The sequence below is a fragment of the Poecilia mexicana genome, unplaced genomic scaffold (genome assembly GCF_051168715.1).
Source record: "Poecilia mexicana isolate PSO_F unplaced genomic scaffold, ASM5116871v1 scaffold_4, whole genome shotgun sequence".
Classification (NCBI taxonomy): Eukaryota; Metazoa; Chordata; class Actinopteri; order Cyprinodontiformes; family Poeciliidae; genus Poecilia; species Poecilia mexicana.
The window spans coordinates 8,013,788-8,031,429 of NW_028263373.1; the positions used below are offsets into that span (position 1 = coordinate 8,013,788).

General features: G+C 41.8%; 1 protein-coding gene across 1 annotated transcript in view; it reads right to left on the reverse strand.

The window, feature by feature from the left end:
* Positions 1 to 158: 158 nt before the first annotated feature.
* The window catches only part of ncanb (neurocan b), a 113,744-nt gene continuing 96,260 nt past the window's right edge, over positions 159 to 17,642 (reverse strand). Inside the window, exons 12-16 of the mRNA XM_014999217.2 lie at positions 12,485 to 12,643; positions 10,786 to 10,868; positions 9,700 to 9,844; positions 3,572 to 3,754; positions 159 to 2,109 (exon numbers count right to left, since the gene is read on the reverse strand). Of these exons, the coding sequence (XP_014854703.2) occupies positions 1,973 to 2,109; positions 3,572 to 3,754; positions 9,700 to 9,844; positions 10,786 to 10,868; positions 12,485 to 12,643 (707 nt within the window). The 3' untranslated portion in view covers positions 159 to 1,972. The remainder of the gene's footprint in view (positions 2,110 to 3,571; positions 3,755 to 9,699; positions 9,845 to 10,785; positions 10,869 to 12,484; positions 12,644 to 17,642) is intronic.

Sequence of the window (17,642 nt, forward strand, 5' to 3'; positions counted from 1 at the left end):
GTCTGATAAGTTGGTTATATCAAAAACAGCTGATAGGGCAAATAATCTGTTTCCTTTATATATATATATATATATATATATATATATATATATATATATATATATATATATATATATATATATATATATATATATATATATATATAAAATTGCACAAACATTTCCTGTTCAGTGGAGGTATAAAGTACTTTTGCTCCAATTAGAGTTGAATATGTCTCTCACCATCAGTCTAAATTTCTATTCATTCATGTATTTATACAACAGGGCTGACTTACGAAAGTAAAACGTGATCATGTGGAACGTGATCATGTGGAACGTGATCACGTGGTGTAACTTGTGATAAATAAACCAATAATTCAAAAGCGTCACAGTGTTTCTGCTTTACTTTGCAGCAACCAAACCCCGATAATGAAGAATCTGTTTAGCTGCGAAAAAAACAAAACAAAAAAAAACTTCCATCTTAACAAGTATTTCCTCTGAACAACATCTGCAGGGTTTCCAGCAGATTTGTCGTTATGGAAAGCTTGAACAAGAGTTGGTTTATCATTTTTCTCTGAACATCCAAGCTGATTTTTCCGTCGTCTTGAGTGCGACTGTTAAATCGCTGAGGCTCGTTTAGGTGATCTGGACAAGACAAACGGATGAACAGACGGATGAATTTGAGAAAATCCGCTTGACATTTAAACTTCAAACATATTTTCTTACTAAATCCATATTACAATGATACTCCTGGCGCGACGCACGTTTGTAAACTTTTTGCCGGACCTCAGTGCTTCCGTGGTGGGATTTTAGTCACTCGCTAAAAATGTTTAAATTCAGCAGATGAAATCTTAGTGACTCAACATATCTTTGCGTGGAGCCTTGAAAAACTGTCTTAAATCTTAGGACCCTCGCCGTTCTACTTCCCCTTCGTTATGACGCCAGAAAACAAATGTTGGAAGTTTTGAGCTGAGTTGAGACAATCGGTATCAAATGTGCAGGTTGACCCTGGGAGTGACGGGGAGTGGGGTGGGGAGAGGAGGTGTCGGCACACCTTCAACCGTTCGAGATGGCTCAGATGATTTATTTAGGTGAGCCAGAAATCAGAGCCACTATCCATTTTTCCTCTGGGCTTTCATCATCTGATCTAAAGCAACTGTCTCACACCGACAAGAAAAAATACAACGCTAACAATTCAAATAACTCAATTACAACCGCCTCTGGTTCAAAAATCAGCTAAATCTGTGTCAGAACGGCGCAGTGGCGGCGGCGCTGCGAGTCCGCAACAGTGTCTTACAAAGGGGCAAAACCGAAAAGCAGCAGAATCAGGAGATAAACACAGAGCATTTGTAAAAAATAACTGTTCGATAGACAAAAGGCTCAAGTCAATATCACGACGTCTCCCATTGACTCGTCTGACTTTGATACGGCATTTCCAGTGATGTCACCCCTATTTACAGTTCACACTAAAACCACTTCTCGCCAAAGAAAGTCCATACTCAAACTGAAAATGTTTTTATTTTTTTTCTTCCTCTTTTCGTTCTCAAAAAAACAAAAAACAAAAAAAAAAAAATAGGTCAAGGGCTGAGCTCAAAGAAAGGGAGAGCAACTGGATCATCTGAGAGGGTAGAGGACAAGACAAAAGAGCTGGAGCCCAAAAATGAAACAAAGAAGAAGAAGAAGAAGAAGAAGAAGAAGGGATGTCAGTGTGGTTGTTAGAGTCCTGGCAACACCTGGCAGCACTTTGGCAGGCATCAGAGGGGACTAATAAGCAGGTTGCCTCTGTGCACCAGGCGGTGAGGAGGTGGGTGGGGGAGTGAGGGCAGAACAGAAAAAACAGGGGCGCGGGGAGTTCATGGGCTGAGAGTTTGAAGCGGTATTTGGGGAAATGAGGACAACGGGGGAGACAGGCGAGCTGCAGGTTGCAGCAGAGAAGAGAATAAAAAAAAAAAAGAAGGAGGGTGCCAATCTTTTTTTCTTGTGTTTTTTTGGTTCAGAAGCGGGCGTGGTTGTGGCCTTGGTTGAGCTCCCCTCCGTGGTGCCCCCCCTCTCTGTGGCCATGCCGCTTGTGCTTCCTGCGCTCCCTCCTCGCCTTGTGGTGGTGGCGTCGGTAACGATGGGCCCGCCGAGCTGGCGAAACGAGAGAGAGAGAGAGAGAAAAAAAACAGTGTGATTTATTAAAGTAGAGTTCTAGAGTTAAAAAAAGAGAAAAAAACCTGGAAGACAGACATGCATCCCAGGGGGAACATCACAGGCTTTCAGATGGATTGTCGAAGGCGGTGGAACCAGGCAGGACGCAAGGGAGAGGGGATCAAAGAGCAGCAAGGTCAGAACGTCCCATTCTCCGTGCAGAGCCTGAAACGCTGAGGGGTTATCTGTTTAATCTCACACTGCGTGGACCGGGCGCCTATAAGCAAGGGGCGCGCCGAGATAGCCACCCACTCCCATCCCTCTCACAGAGGTGAGAGCTCGTCCCGGGGCGGCGGTGTCAAATCGTATCGGTCCGACGTGTCATCTGCGACGAACGCTTACACATTTTCTAACTCGCGGCGCGTCAAAACAGCCCGCTTCCACAGATTAGGAGTCAGAAGAAGCAATGGCGTCTTTATCAGTTTGAGCAGAAAGCTACATTATTTCAGTGTTTCATCATTACTGTCACTCTCTGAGCAACGCGAGCCTCGGCTTGTGGAATATTAAAGTGAATCTTGCTCCCTTGCGTGTCCTCTTGACTTTCTGCTTCCTGTGTAGTCTGAGAGTCAAATCTGATCAGAACAAAATTAACTCTGTAAACGCTAAAAAAGGGGAAGGTGTGCGACGGAGGGAGGACATTTTAAATCCAGAGTCAGCCCTCCGGGGCCGGAGTCCTGCTCGGCTCACTTCTCTTCCTGGTTGTAGTTGCTACCTCCTCTGCATGCTCTGCAGAGGCCTGCAAATGAGCCATCATTTGACCGAGGTGTGTTGGACCAGGGGAAGACATGTAACATGCAGCACACTGGGTCAAACGTGTATTTCTAAAAAATCTTTTTTTTCACAGTGATGTTACTGTGAAAAAAGTAACATCACTTTAATGCGACAGATTTTATGTCTGTCGCATAAAATCCCATGAAAATACACTGAACACAGTGATTGGAATATAACAGAATGTGAAAGGGTTTAAGGTCGATGAACGAGTACCTGACTATTTAATTCCTGGGTTTTTGCATCATGAACATGCAAAAAAGAGCGAAAAATGCTGAACATTAAGCACACGTCTATTCCATTGCATTGAGTCTGAACCTGTTGTAAAACATGTTTTTAAAGGGGGAGGGGGACAACCTTGAGCATAACGCACTTCAAAGGATACCCAATCACTTCTGAGCAAGCCCAGGGGAATTAATTCAGGCCACAGCCACGGTAATGTTTTTTTTGCTTGCAATTATTAATAATGAGAGCAGGGCTGGCGAGCCACAACGCTCACAGTGACAGCCGAGCCTCAGGGCTGCTAATGTAGGTTCGATGTTCGGGACCCGTGGCGGGGAATGCGCTAAAAATAAAACAAACCAAAGCACGGCTTTAGGTAACGTCTGCGAGAACCGTGCTGTGCAAAACTCACATCTTATGCAGATGATTTTGGGTCGGTCCCACTTGCCGTTGGCGCGACACTTAGCAGTGGGAACATGGCGCTGCAGGAAGCCGTCGCCGCACTGGTAGCGCACTATGGAGTGGATGTCGTAGTGGGAACGCTTCCGGCCAATTAGAAAGGCATTGTCCACGCTGGGAGGGGCGCCGCAAAGCACTGGGGAGACACAAGGGAGCACAAAGAGGGAAAGTTCAGAGCAGAGGAAAACAAGGACGAAAGAAGGCAGCTTGGACCTGAACTGAGCCGAGCACGAAGGTCCTGGATTAATCAGTTTTAACGATGCAGCTGATTTATGCCAGCATCGGGTACGTGCTCACAGATGCCTCCAAAAGACCAAGAGCCAATGCTGATGCGGACAAATGGTCAACAACATGTAAACGTGGATTTTTTTTTTGTTTTTTCAGCATTTGAAGCTCAGAAAGATTAGGAGAAGTGAAAAAGTAACTTCACAAACACATTCGAGAAAAAAAAAAACCCTGATAACTATAAACCAAAACAGGTCATACAGCAAAATATTATACAGATAAATCATATTGCAAAAACTAACCTTTACTTTGCTACCTCCCCTCCCCCCAATGTTATTGGAATCTAGTTGTAGTAAAATTCACTAAAATTACTGGTGTGCTACAATCTTTATTGGAAAATGTTCTTTTAGCCCATTTGAATATTTATGTATACAGTACCTTATAGTGCTAACGCTATAACTACCTTATAGGTTTAACAGCTAAACTCAATAAGCTGAATAACTTGGCTACCAAACATTGTTCAGATGTTGATGTGCAGCTGCTCTAATGCTTTAAACACCCATTACATTTTTGATGAGTAGGCACTCTCTGTCATTTAGAGCAGTAGAAAAACAAGAGAATACATTTTTATATCTCTAAGATATAAAATAATAATAATAAAATGGGCTCCTGGTTTCATAACAAAGCAATAATTTGAAAGAAATAAACTAATAATGAAGAAATGAAAAGATTATGCTCTATTGCATATGTGCCGTATCTAAAACATAGATGTCACTTCTTTTGCAAAAAAAAATATAAAAACATCCTGTCTTACTTCCTCCATCGAGATTTTTAAAAATAGTTTCCAAGTTGTCTGCTTTAGTTAGGTTACACCGCCCTCTTCATTACAGAAGTAGTCTTTAAATTGCGAGGATTATATGGGTTCATCATCCCTACAAAATCCCAAATTTAAGGACACATACAGACACACGTTCAGACTTTGGCTCACGGTTTTCTTAGAGCATTACCGCACTGAAAACATCATAATCTGGATTTCGTTTCTGCAGGACAGCAAAGTCGGTGTAAGACTGAGTGTGAGTGGGCGCCTGTCAAGGTAAAAAAAAAAAAAATGCAATTTTGACATAAGGGGAGAGGAGCGAGGATGAGAAAAATGTTTACAGAAGCTGCAGGAGATAGGACTGACACGCTGTGCAGAGACTGACGGGACTGGAGAGCCACAGGGAAGCACTCCAGCAGCCTCCTGCAGTGACGCTGGATGGGCTGAGGCTGTCTGGTTACAGGAGTCACAGAGCTGACACTCAGCTGTCACCTGCTTCACATTTAATGTGCATCTCTTCTACACTTAAAAAGCTAACAGCTCACAGTTAGGTCTCATCTAAATGTTAGTGATGGACATTCGTGACGCAGTCAGTTCTGAACTAATCGCAATGGTACAGTTTTATTTCGTAGTAATCCCAAACTGCATGTCTTTTCTAGGCAGAATTGTACTAAAAAAAAAAAAAAATCATCATCCTCATCAACAACAACTTTATGTAGCGCTGTAACACCTGAGACAAAGTGCTGAACATCGCTAATAGATAAATAATATAAAGAAAACATTAAAAACATGCATTTAGACAAAATCTATACGAAAAAAAAAAGTTACTAAAAAGTATTGTTAAATCGACTTCATTTATTCAACAAGTGAGAAAAATCAAACGTTAAGAACTAACTGTTTTTAACAAAATCGCGTCATCGAAGCTTTTGGTACCTTTGCTGTTAATACTTTGCACCACCGATCCTCAACAGGACAGCATTCGGTTTTTGTTCAGACTTGTTGGTCCACTTTTGTGTTTGCTTGTTCATACTTTTTGAATCATTAACCTATCGAAGCATATCAAATAGGCCAATAGGTACTCATACACATTTTTAGTTCTTTTTTTTTGGTGGAGTTCACCAGATTTCTTTCCATTAAAAATGTCCTACTGTGTAAAAAGTTAATGATGGGTCCGCGTGATTTTTCACGAGATTCGTCGCTGGTCGATCAGCCGCTGACTCGTCTAACCAGTATCAGTGAAGCTGAAGAAACTCTACATGTTAACGTTTGTGATGGCAGTATAAATATCACCTTTTTTTCCCCCTGGGATCACTCATAACCAACCAATGGCTGTTTTGGAGATTTAAAAAAAACCTCAAGATGTCGCCACTGTTTGCAGTCCTCCAACTGTGAGTTTACCTCACCTAACATCCTGGCCACTGACAAGACAAACACAATACATGTCGTCCAACTCGGTGGTCAGCAGTGATGAGAAATGTCCTGAGTCGTGTCATATTTATAGTCCAGAGAAACAGAGGGCTACTAATTAGTCGTAAATGAATAAAAGCAAGTATGAATGAAAACGCTTGACTTTCATTCAGTGATTCTGCTCAAAACAATTCCTTCCAGAAGATGGGATTTTCCTCCAATGAAGAAATGCACTCAAATTAAACATCCCGTTTTATACATTTTTCATGCACGACTTTGCTGCCGCAATAAAAGATTAATATATTTTGAGGCGTTCTTCACATTACGTTACCATTAAATGCGGCATGGTGCCGATAAACGTGGCTCTCACTTCAAATACTGTCTGACAGTCAAACTACCACTGATTTGAACTTTATTTGCGCGTCACAGGAATAACCAAATACGCAATCAGGGTATCTTTGTAAGTTTTGGCAATGTGAATGATTCAACAGCCTCTAAAAGGCGAAGCGATATCATTAATTCAGACGGAAATCCCAATGCCACATTTACAGTTTAATGGGTTGTGAAAGAAGAAGGGAAGGGAAAACCTGACTCTTTCTGACACAGGAAAATCACTGAGTCAACAAAGACGGATGGCTAAAAGGCAGTCTTCTCTTTGCCTACAAGCCTTTTCCCCACGTGGAGTGTTTTTTTCTTTTACTTTCTTTTTTTTTTTTTCCATTTTGCAGTGATGGCAAGACGAGTCAGATATACTGAAAGATGGATGAAAGAAAATGTCACTAAACCCAGAAGAAGCAACCAAAGCAGAGATTTCACGGAGCACTTTTTAAGTCAGAAAAGGTCTTTGCAGCATAAAGCCCTGGATGTCAAACTCTTATAAGTCAGAATGAAAAGATCTACACCAGAAAAGCCACAAAAAAAAAAAAAGTTGTTCACAAGGCAGCGGCAGACCGGAGGCGCAGGCGTACACCTGGAAACTGCAGGATTACCTAGACTACTTTATATATTTTCCTCTTGTGTTCAGGAATTTTACACGCATTTAAATAATGTAAAAAAAATGTACACTTCATAAAGCTTACCAAGACACGTTTGTTTATGTTTTCTAAAAGTCGCATACATTGGATGTGTTTATTCATGCTGGGAGCAGCTACAGAGGTATTATTTGCGCCTTTATGCCTGTGTAGCGGGGGGTTGTCAGTGTGAGGCGGAGGAACGCGAAGAGCTGCAGACAGCTTGACGCTGGGTCCTCTCAGCGCTGCTTTACGGCCTCAAAGCATCCGCTCACCCACTGACAATCACGACAGGGAAAAAAACGAGAGAGATGTGAAGCGGCTGTATGTGTGCATTTTCGACCAGGGGAGAGAGAGAGAGAGAAGCTCACGTGGAAGAGCTTCGTGTGGACAGATTCGCTTTTTTCTTTACTAAAAATGACCAAAATGCAAAACGCTTGTCTTTGTGAATGTTGCAGGTGACGGGGCTGCAGGGAACGACTGAGAGATGATGGTTTCGTTGTGCGGCGCTGTTAAAACACAGAGATACAAAGCGATTAAAAAAAAAAAAAACGTCCCGAAACCAGAGCAGGTCTGAGCCGTTTTCCTATAACGCTCTTGTCATCTCTCTGCAGTTTTTTACTTCTCTAGATGAAAGTATGAATCTTTCTTAGAGCAAAAATGAACGCTAAATATATACACATTGCAAAAACACAAAACCTTAAAGTATTTTTGGTCTAGAATCTAGCGTAAATATCTTAGTGCGCTTGAAATAAGACCAAACTAAGTTCAAAGTAACTGTTTAGAAAGAAATGGAGCTTGTTTTAAGTAAAACATGTAATATTTCAGTGACAGATTACTTCACTTATAACTTTTTCATTACCATTAAGAAATTACTGATTTAATACTAACCTGTAATAGGTCTACGTTTCCAAATTTTCCTCAAAATGCTATTTAGTGGTGCATTATTGTCACAATAAAAATGGCAAAAAAAGAACATACTTTTACTAAAATAAGTTAACACACTCCATCTCTTCTACGAAAATGCAAAATGTAGAATTTGACATCAAGTTTAGCAACTTAATATCCTGTATTTGTAATGAAAATGTAATCCGAAGGTGAACAATTTTCCCAGTTTCAACAAGTAGATCAGTAATGAGGCTCGGTATTTGAACAGCATCTAAACAGACTGTTTTGTGAGGAGCCTGTATATACATATATATTTATATATAATGTTACTCATTTTAATCTCTTTCCTCTTCTGAATTAAACAGGAAAAAAAAATCATTGCCAGCTGCTTGATGCGCCTTCTTGACTGTCTCCCAGGTGGTCGATCAATGTCTGATAGGTTCATGTGACTTGAAGACAAACAGATCACCTGAGCGGGGGTAATTAGAAATCCGGTGGGGAACTCGCAGCGTGGCGCTGACAAACTCCACTGATCGGACAAGACGGCGCGCGGGGGGGGGGGTTACGTGGAGTGAAGAGGGGGCTGACGGCGGGGAGCAGCGGGAAGATGAAAAGATTCTGGTGATTTCAAGTGACTGATTGAGGTCAGAGGTGGGCCGGATGCTGGGGACTTGTGACAGTGTGCTTCAGAGGTGGTGCAACACCTTCCTTGTGAAGGAAACAGCTCTGCGCTTATTCTGAAATAGAAGTAGGTCCGCCTCCGGAGGGCTCTCTAACGTTACGTCAGTGTTGCGGAGAGGCAGACTTGATTTGGTTAAATTATCATAATGGCTGTCTAGCTTTCTCCTTCACAGCTCTTTACTCCGACATCCTCAGCAAAACCTTTAATTAGTCGGAGATCCATTTGTGTTTTCGGTTTCTCGTCTCCGTCGCCATTTAAAACAACCGGTTAATTGCTGATTTGTAGATCAGTCAAAGAGACGCGCAGAGAAATTCACTGGTGCAGGCCAGATAAAAGGTCAAAAAATCTTTCACCGACGTTTACCTGGTCGCACTGCCAGAAACAACCTGCGGTGTGGAAGTCGTCGCTAAGAGAAGAAGGCCCATGTGCCTTTGATCTCAAATGTGTCCTGTATGGAAATCAGTGGCAGTTTTCTGGGTGTAGCACAGAGAGAAACCTCAACAGGTGACAACAAGTTCACAAAGGGACAAACTAGTTCATATGTTTGCTCTGTTGTCTACGAAGACCAAGTTTTATGACAATAATTTATGAGCAGCGTGCTGAGAGCTGCCTAACGCCAGGAAAAGAGGACGATGCGAACGCAGGTAGGGAGACTCTGAAGAGCTGAACGTGTCCTGATTGAAGAGGCTCAGAGGTAATCTCTACCTCCATACGGGAGACGTGTGTAATGTAAAATATGACACAGTCAGGGTGTTCATAATCATCTTAAGGTTTTTTTTTTATATATCAATCCCTGAAGTTTAACAGCAGGAACACTTCTGAACTGATTTACATTTTAAAAAATTCACAGAAGAAACTTTTGCTCTCCTTTTTTATATATATATATTCCTCATAATTGCACTTTTGAGTCTCAAACTGAACAGAGGAGCAGAGTTGTTTCCCGCCGTCTCCGTCTTGCTCAGCCCCTGCTCCTCGGTCTCGCTCTTTGAATCTGATGAATTTCTCTCCCGTCCTGCCGAGTGCCGCTTCTTACCGCAGCCCCAGGCTCTCACCTGTTCCCTTCTTGCAGACGTAGGGCAGATTGTAGTTGCAAGGCACGTCGTTCCATTTGCCGTTCTCGTGGGCGATCATTACCACGCAGTCCTCTCCTCCGGCAAAGAAATTGTCTGGCTGGTTTTCCCGCCAGTTTTCATATTGCTGTAGACGTAAAGAAAAGCACACACGCAGAAAGTTAAGAAAGACAACAGCTGAATAAAAAGCGTGTTGAATGTTTTTTGATTATACAGTTTTATTCACTATGGGGAGGCAATAAGATCTCATTAAAATGGCATTAGATTTCTTGTCAAGGTGTCATCCATCTCTAAAAGTGATTTCTAGGTGTCTGCTGAAATGAGTTTGTGCTTTTTGTCATCTCTGAATATGAAGGGAAATGCTTTGAAACAGACGCTATGTTTGAGATGTTTGTTTTGAACAGAGAAAGGAAGTACTTCTCTGATATGCCGTCAGAATCAGCTAATAAAGATTTGGTGAGACTTGCTGCTAAAATTTGGTTACATTAACATTGGGAAATCCTCCGTTTCCTTAAAATAGCTTTTGTGGGAATACTCTGGGTTATCTGCAGAACAGATAAATGGTGCCAGAATGAGGTACAAATTAGGTAAAAACAATTTGCAAGCAGTCTGAGAAAACCACAGCTGGCATCTGATATAATCTAGCTTCCTGCTACATTGTAGCTAAAGGGCCATTTCACTGTTTTTAAGGTGTCTGGAATCCACTAGATCATGTTTAATTTATTTTTACACAATTTGCAATTAATAAAACCTCTACGGATTTTGTGGAGAGAAAAAGACTTTGTATTTCTTTCAAAAATACAACCAAAATTCCACTTCTTCTCATTCTCATGAAACCAGGATTATGCAGTCTCATGCGCTTCAAGTAATCTTGTTCACGGTATTTGGATTTTTGTAAAGTTCTGTCTGCATTTACTGCTGCGTTTGTTTTCGTTGGTGTGGACGATTTTCCAATATTTACCTTTAGTTTTATATTAGTGACAAATCCTGCAACGATGTTGGTAACAAATCACATCCTTCATATGTAGCATTTTAATCTCTGCTGGTTAGAAGTAACTGCGTCCTCACCAGGTCTGTCTTGTCCGTCCACTGAAAGTCGTCCTCCACCGTACGATCGTTCAGCCCGATCCAGGTATTGTCATGGCTCAGACCTGTGTCAGACGTAAGACAAACGAATAAATCAAGACTTAGAAATCTTATATTTAACCAACACTTTTGCTAAAATGTAATGGTGTTTCTCCAAGTCTGCCTAAAACACAAAGAATGTATGAGCTCAAATGTCCAAATGAAGTTGCCTGGGTTAAGACTGAAGGTCTTCTGGCTGCAGCTGAGAGACAATAACAGGAACCAGTAATGTCTGAGACGCACTAATGGTGACTGTTCACTGGTTTGTTTTGTTTTTATGAATGAAATTTCCCTAATGGAATTTTGGCTTAAACTCATTTGCATGTGTGGGCGTGCAAAAGTCCCTGCACATACTGTACGAATTAAAAGTTCAATCACGTTGACGATTAACATCATTACTGGGTCCATTAATCTCGCTAATGGCTCTGAACCCTTTATTGCAGGGGTGGAGACACACATTTTCAACTCAGGATTTTTTTTCCTTTGGAAATTTTGAAAAAAAAAAAAAAAAAAAAAGAAGTGGTGGATGGATGGCACTGTGGCCTCATTGAGACAGACAGCGAGTTGAATATTTCAGGATCGTGCTGCTGGTGATCCTGATGTTATAACTCAAGTGGCGATAGAGTGCCGCTGGAGGGGGAAACGGTGGCGCTGAAGAGACGAGGCACCAAGAGACAGAACAGAGGATGTTCACGTTGAAACAAACGGCTGGTCGACAAACACACTGTACAGTGAGCCTGAGACAAGCAGAAATATAGGAATCAGACACTCGTTTAACTAGAAAACTTGTAATTCTCTATTTACTTGCCATAAAAAAAAAAACCCACCAAAAAGCTAAAAATATGTATTTGCTTTAAATGAAGTAGGTGTAGCGTACACAAGCTGAGGTTACTATTTTTTTGCACAATATACAGAGACCCAGTTGTTGATAACACTGCTTGGAGGCACATCTGTAGACGTATTTCGTCTACAGATGTGTGGGGGGAACTGAACTCTGTCTGATTCGTTCTTGGATCAAAATCTCCAAAAGCCTGAAGGTGAATTGATCACCTTCAGTTTGTTAAGAAAAAAAAAGAAATCATTATCAAAAGGACAGTATCTGTCAGTTTTGCACAATACTTTTTAAATCAAAAATAGTGAATTATAAAATCAGTTTACTGTTGCTTTGACCATTTTCTCCCTTATCTAGCTAAATTAAAAGCTTTGAATAATAGACTACATGTCATCATTTTATGCTGATGCAGGTTTGATTTCAATCAAATCGTTTTTTTCCAAAATTAATCTTGTCATTTTTCTTTTTCAAACTTCGTGGTTACGTCTCGACTTCAAAGGCCAGTAAGAACTCTGCAGTCATATATGTGTTGAGTTTTGGCTCCTCTGTTGAGGATTAGAAGTTTTCTGTGAAAAAAATAAAAATAAAAAAAATAATATAATAATAAAAAAAGATTAAAACACTTTCTTTCTCGAGTTTCTTCTGCACCTCCTGCATTTGTGACGATTCGTCACAATGTGCTCAGCGAATCTATTAGCGATAACAAAAGAAGTAGCACGTAAGCAAAACCATTTCAAATAAATATAGAGACTGCACTGCTTTGATGAAATCCCCTCCCAGGTCTGGTTTCTGATTGTGACCTCCACCCACCTCTGATGAAACTCTGCTCTGCTGCAGTGTGGATGCTGGCCAGGTGACCGCTGTGCTCCCTGCAGTCCTTCTCGGCGTCCTCCCAGGTGTGTCTACGGCTGAAATACCTGTAGCAGTGGCCGTGAAACTTTCTCCACGAGTGCTCGCAGCCCTCGAGGTCTGCGAGAGGGGAGGGAGACAAGAAGCGTTAACTAAAAAAAAAAGGCTCATCTTAAAATTTATGCATGCTGTTTTTTTTTTTTGTTTTTACACTGTAACAAAACAGAGAGAAGGAGAGTGTAAGACTATAAGAAGGGAGAGGTTATTAATCTCTTCAGATGTCTTTGTGTGTTCACACAGCCCGTTTCCTGTCTCGTGGCGTACGGGATTTTTCTTCTCTCGTCAATCTTCCCCCCCCCCATCTCCCCTCTTGCACCGTTTTGCCTTAAAGTACCCTTTGTGACACTGCTCTCTGCCTCCGTACCCTTTTCTGCTTTCTGTCTTCGACTCGACTTCTAATCCACCACAGACGCAAGCAGTGAGACAGCTTAGTCCAGTGGAAAGGCGTTTTAATCCGTTCAAATGACAACAATCCTTAGAAATGGCTTCCAGCGAGCGGCGCTCGCTTGGTAATTAAGCCCCGTCACAGTCCTGTCAGCGCACTTACTCTCCCTCCACCCATCCTGCTATCTCTTCCTCCTTCTCTCCTTTCATCTTTTACATCTGTTCCCTCCTCTGTCATCTCGGTGAGGGCTGCGTTGTGTCGCTGTGTAAAACGTGATGTGTGCGTGGCGTTCGGCTTAAGCTTTGCACCGTTTGAATGCTTTACAAGCGGGTTTATGCATAATCGATGGAAAGTCTTCTTTGCCAACGGTATGATAATCAGAAAAAGAGCCCAAGCTTCTCCAACAACAAATATGAAGCAACACCGCTGTTCAAGTTGGACCTTATGGGGCCCCCTTTAGTATGACGAAAGATCTAGATTTAACCGCGAAGGACACGAGAGGAAAAAGTGAAGTATTACAAAATAGGATGTTTTGAGATGCAATCTGAAGTAAGAGCCTGAAAATCTCGCCCTCACTGCAACCTTTTTGGAGTACAGCGCCATAAAGAGGAATGACATAGCTTCATCAAATGGAGTGGAGTGTGTTATTGTGACGAGGCCTGCCTCACGGGGTGAGATAAAGCACATTATTTGCGGCTTCGCAGACACGGTGTCTGCAATCTAAACAAAGTGAGTTTGGACGCAGAAATTCGCTGCGAAAAACATGAAAGGTGAAGGCACAACCGAGGTCAAATCTGAGTAACTCCGTAAATGAAATGACGGCAGGTCTGTAAAATGTTTGCACTTGAAATATCTTTTGGCGATTTTCAGTAAGTTTTGTACAGTGTCACTTAATGCTTTGGGCGCTTTTGCACCGTTTGAAAATGCATCCATACCAGTGAGTCAGGCCCATCCTCATCCTTCGTCTTTGTTAATTGAAAATTTTGTGGCTCGCTGCAAGATCCTCTTGAATACGAACTTTTAAGATTCACTGTGTTCTTCTGAGTCCAGACCGGATGCGTTACTCCTGCCGTATTATCTCAGTTTGAGCTTTTTCTGCACTTAAGGATCAACTGACCATTTGGGATTTTAGCTTCGTTGCTTTTTGAGTTTCCGCCAAGTGACCAAGTAATGATGACCTTAATCTATGAGAAAGTAGAGCAAGCTGTCGGTTTTGCTGTCGGTTTGAATTCCCCTCCTTTTTGCAGGGAGTAAAACCTTCGTCAGCAGAGACAGGGTAACTTCATAGTACTGGATTAACCGCGGTTAATCCAAACAATTGCTTTTCTGTTTTGTCTGTTTCATACGCTAATTCACTCTTGAGCTCAGACCAAATATTCAGTCACAAACGTATTGGAGTGGCTCTTTCTGTCTGCTTCATGATATCCGTTAAGCAGCGCTGGAAGTTGCTCGTCGTAATTCTGTTGATAACTTTGATGTGGCGTTTTGTCTCATTAGTTCTCCTCCTCAGATATCTCCCGGTGATGAGAGATTTTGAGTCTCAGGTCCTCAAAATATGCTGAAAACATAAAACTCAATTAGCCGTCCTAACAGGTTTCGCTTGCTCCCGGTACTCAGCGGCCCCTCCGGTCCAGCTCATTAATTCGGGGCAAAACGAAACTGGGTTCAACATGAGCTGAGACGCTCGTTCATTTTGGCATTCTGGATGCTAGCATTTAATCTTTCCCTGAAGACGTGGAGCTCAATCTTTTGTTAGACAGAATTAAGAAGTCACATTTTTTTCCCCCCCACCGTGTTTTACCAAAAGCCTTTTTCTTGCTCAGAGACAAGCTGATAATGCGCTTCACTAGAAACGCTTGGGAAAAAAAAAAGAATCGAAAGAACTTTTACCGCTGTTTTTGGCCTCACTAATGATGCCAACAAGCAAAATAGAGATTTGACGAGTGGAAAAACTTGAAGAACTTAAGAGGAACGACACACAGTGTGACAGCTGATCCTACTGTCACACTGACCTGAATGGTAATCATTTTGTTTTTATCCTTTACATTAATTTAGACATTAATTAGTGAATAGTTTAGATTTTTGTTAATTATTTTCATTAGTCTGACTTTTTTGGTTAACTGTTTGGAGTGCACACATTTAGTTAACCTTATTTGTCAGTTCTTTATATTTTTGTTGAAAGCAACAAATTAATTTATTTGTTTTGAGTTCCCAGTTTCCTTTGGAGCTGCTCCTGGAGAGTCACAGAAAAACTCCAGCTAATTGACGTCCTTATATGGCTGGCAAACCTCCTCAGCGGGCCGTTCCATTTGTTTGCCAGGGAATGGGGAAATTTGGTTTTCTTTAATTTAATTTGACCATTTCTTTAATGTTTCTTCTATTTGGTAGTTTCAGTCTAATGTTTGTTTAATTTAAAGATTTGGTATTGTATTTATTTAAGTTTTTGTATGTTTAAATTACCCCTTGTGTGTCAGCAGTGGTCTGATCAGCCACTATTTAAGTTCCCCTCATGTCTTGTTAGTTAGGTCAGTTTTGTGTTTGAGTTTTTTGTGTTAACACCTGAGTTGGAGTTTGTTATGTTGACCTCAGTTTTGGGCCCAATTCTTCATTGTTTGATTATTTTTGAACTTTTTTGTAATAAATTAAGATTATTTTTGAATCCCATTCAGCGTCTCTCTGGCTGGTTACTGTGAGAACCCTCACACACAGATTTACTGAAGAGCAAGAAAGTTTGCAGAATGACCAAAAAAACAAACAAACAAAACAAAAATATAAAACAAAGGTCTGACAGGACACTCTGCGAATTGTGTGGACGGGAGCGACAAAGATCCGAGGCTTCAGCCGCAACGGGGGAAGAGCATGATGAAACCCTGGACAGAGTAAAGAAGCTGAGCGTGGCTTTCATGAGCTTCAGCTCAGCAGGACACTCTGAGCTGCCTTCACCCGCTGCCCCTGGCAGGTCCGTGCCAGAGCTCACATCTTCCACACAGAGCCTGTCACAGCTCTGCAGTCACACACGCTGCAACAGAGCCCGGGACCTTAACGCAGCATCACATGTAATGCCCCACTCACCAGGACACAGTGAGCTACCTGAGCCTCACCTGTCTCCAGCAATCAACTGAGAAAAGCGACTGGAGCAGCTGAACCGAGACACGGCTGCATATCCAGTTGGTGCGAGGTGCTGGGCTTTCAAAGCCTGTGCAGGAAATTTTTATTCTCATTAAGGATCAGGAGAAGGCCGTTGCGCCCTGGAAGGCATTGCTGCCGTGTTTCAGTAGTTGTTCATCTCCCACGTTTAGCAAAAAGTTTAATCTGTAAAAGGAAAATTGACTTTTTTTTTTAAAAGCATCGCCCTGCTAACGTTTCCACGGCAACTATTTTATTGGGATTTAATGATGCAGACCGACAAAAAGTATTTTACGAAGTGGAAGGAAAACGATGCATGGTTTCTTACGTATAAAAATCTGCAAATTGTCACATGCAGGCAGCCTACTTTACTCACCTATTTAGTAAACAGAGTGTGCATGTAATGCTAATTCCAGCAAAGGGCTGAAAAACATATCACAATGTAAGCATCTTATATCAGTGGATATTGATAATTATTGACTAGTTTTATGTTTCTGAATTACTGGCGGTGTGACCTTTCCTATCCTAACCAAAGTTTTCATTCCAGTTACGCAGCACGATGGCAGGACCTGAAACTGCTGCTGCGCAAGGTACGCAACACGTTGTTGCTAGGTAACCAAAGAGCGAGTGAGTTAGCTGACGCCACCCATCTTGGCCTACATCTCCCACAATGCTGTGCGGTTGTAGATCGGAGACGAAGTTCAGTAAAATTACTGGATAATCTATCAGACATATTATCTATTAATATTGATGATGTGTCTACTGCGACATACATATCGTCATTGATTTATTTCCCAGCATTACATCTAAGCAGGGGTCTGAGGTTGGACTAAAAAGGTGATGCTGTGAATCCAATCTGATTGAAACCTTTCCTTGTCTCTAGATGTACAGCAGCTGGTAGAAACAAAAATAAAAACAAACAAAATTGGCACTTTAGCTGCAGCGAAAGGTGGTCCTTTAAAGACTCGAGGGGAATGAATACAAAATGCACGCTACACTTTTCAGATTTCCATTAGAGAAATCAGTCAACGTGTAATTGTTTCAGGGATGTGGACGGCAAAGAGCTGAAGAGAGTCCACGTTTCGCAGCAGTAGTTTCCTCGGCATGCTTACGAGCGTAAGCAACCGATGAAGCAACAACCAGCCCGATGTTGTCTCAGGTCTTTTGGAGCCGGAATCAGGCAGTGCTGCTTGTCATTTTATCTGCTGACAGCTAACTTTGGCTTTTATGCCAGCATCTAACCTGGTTGCCGGCTACTAAAAGTGTCCACCCACATGGCAGCTGGTACATTGTATTAGCCCTGGGAGTTGGTCCAGTTTGGCTCATGGAGGTAGAGAAAGGTTTGTTATCTACAAGAACAGGGACAGGAGACTCGGGGTAGGTGTGACAGGAGGGGAAAGAGAGAGGAAGCATACAGAAATTCACACTTTTGTACACACCCTATGTTGGGGAGGGAAAAAAAAAACAAAAAAACATGACCGGTGGCCCAGTGCTGCTCTGATTAGAGCCTTAACCAATGGGTTTGAAATATAAGCTGCAAGCAGAAAT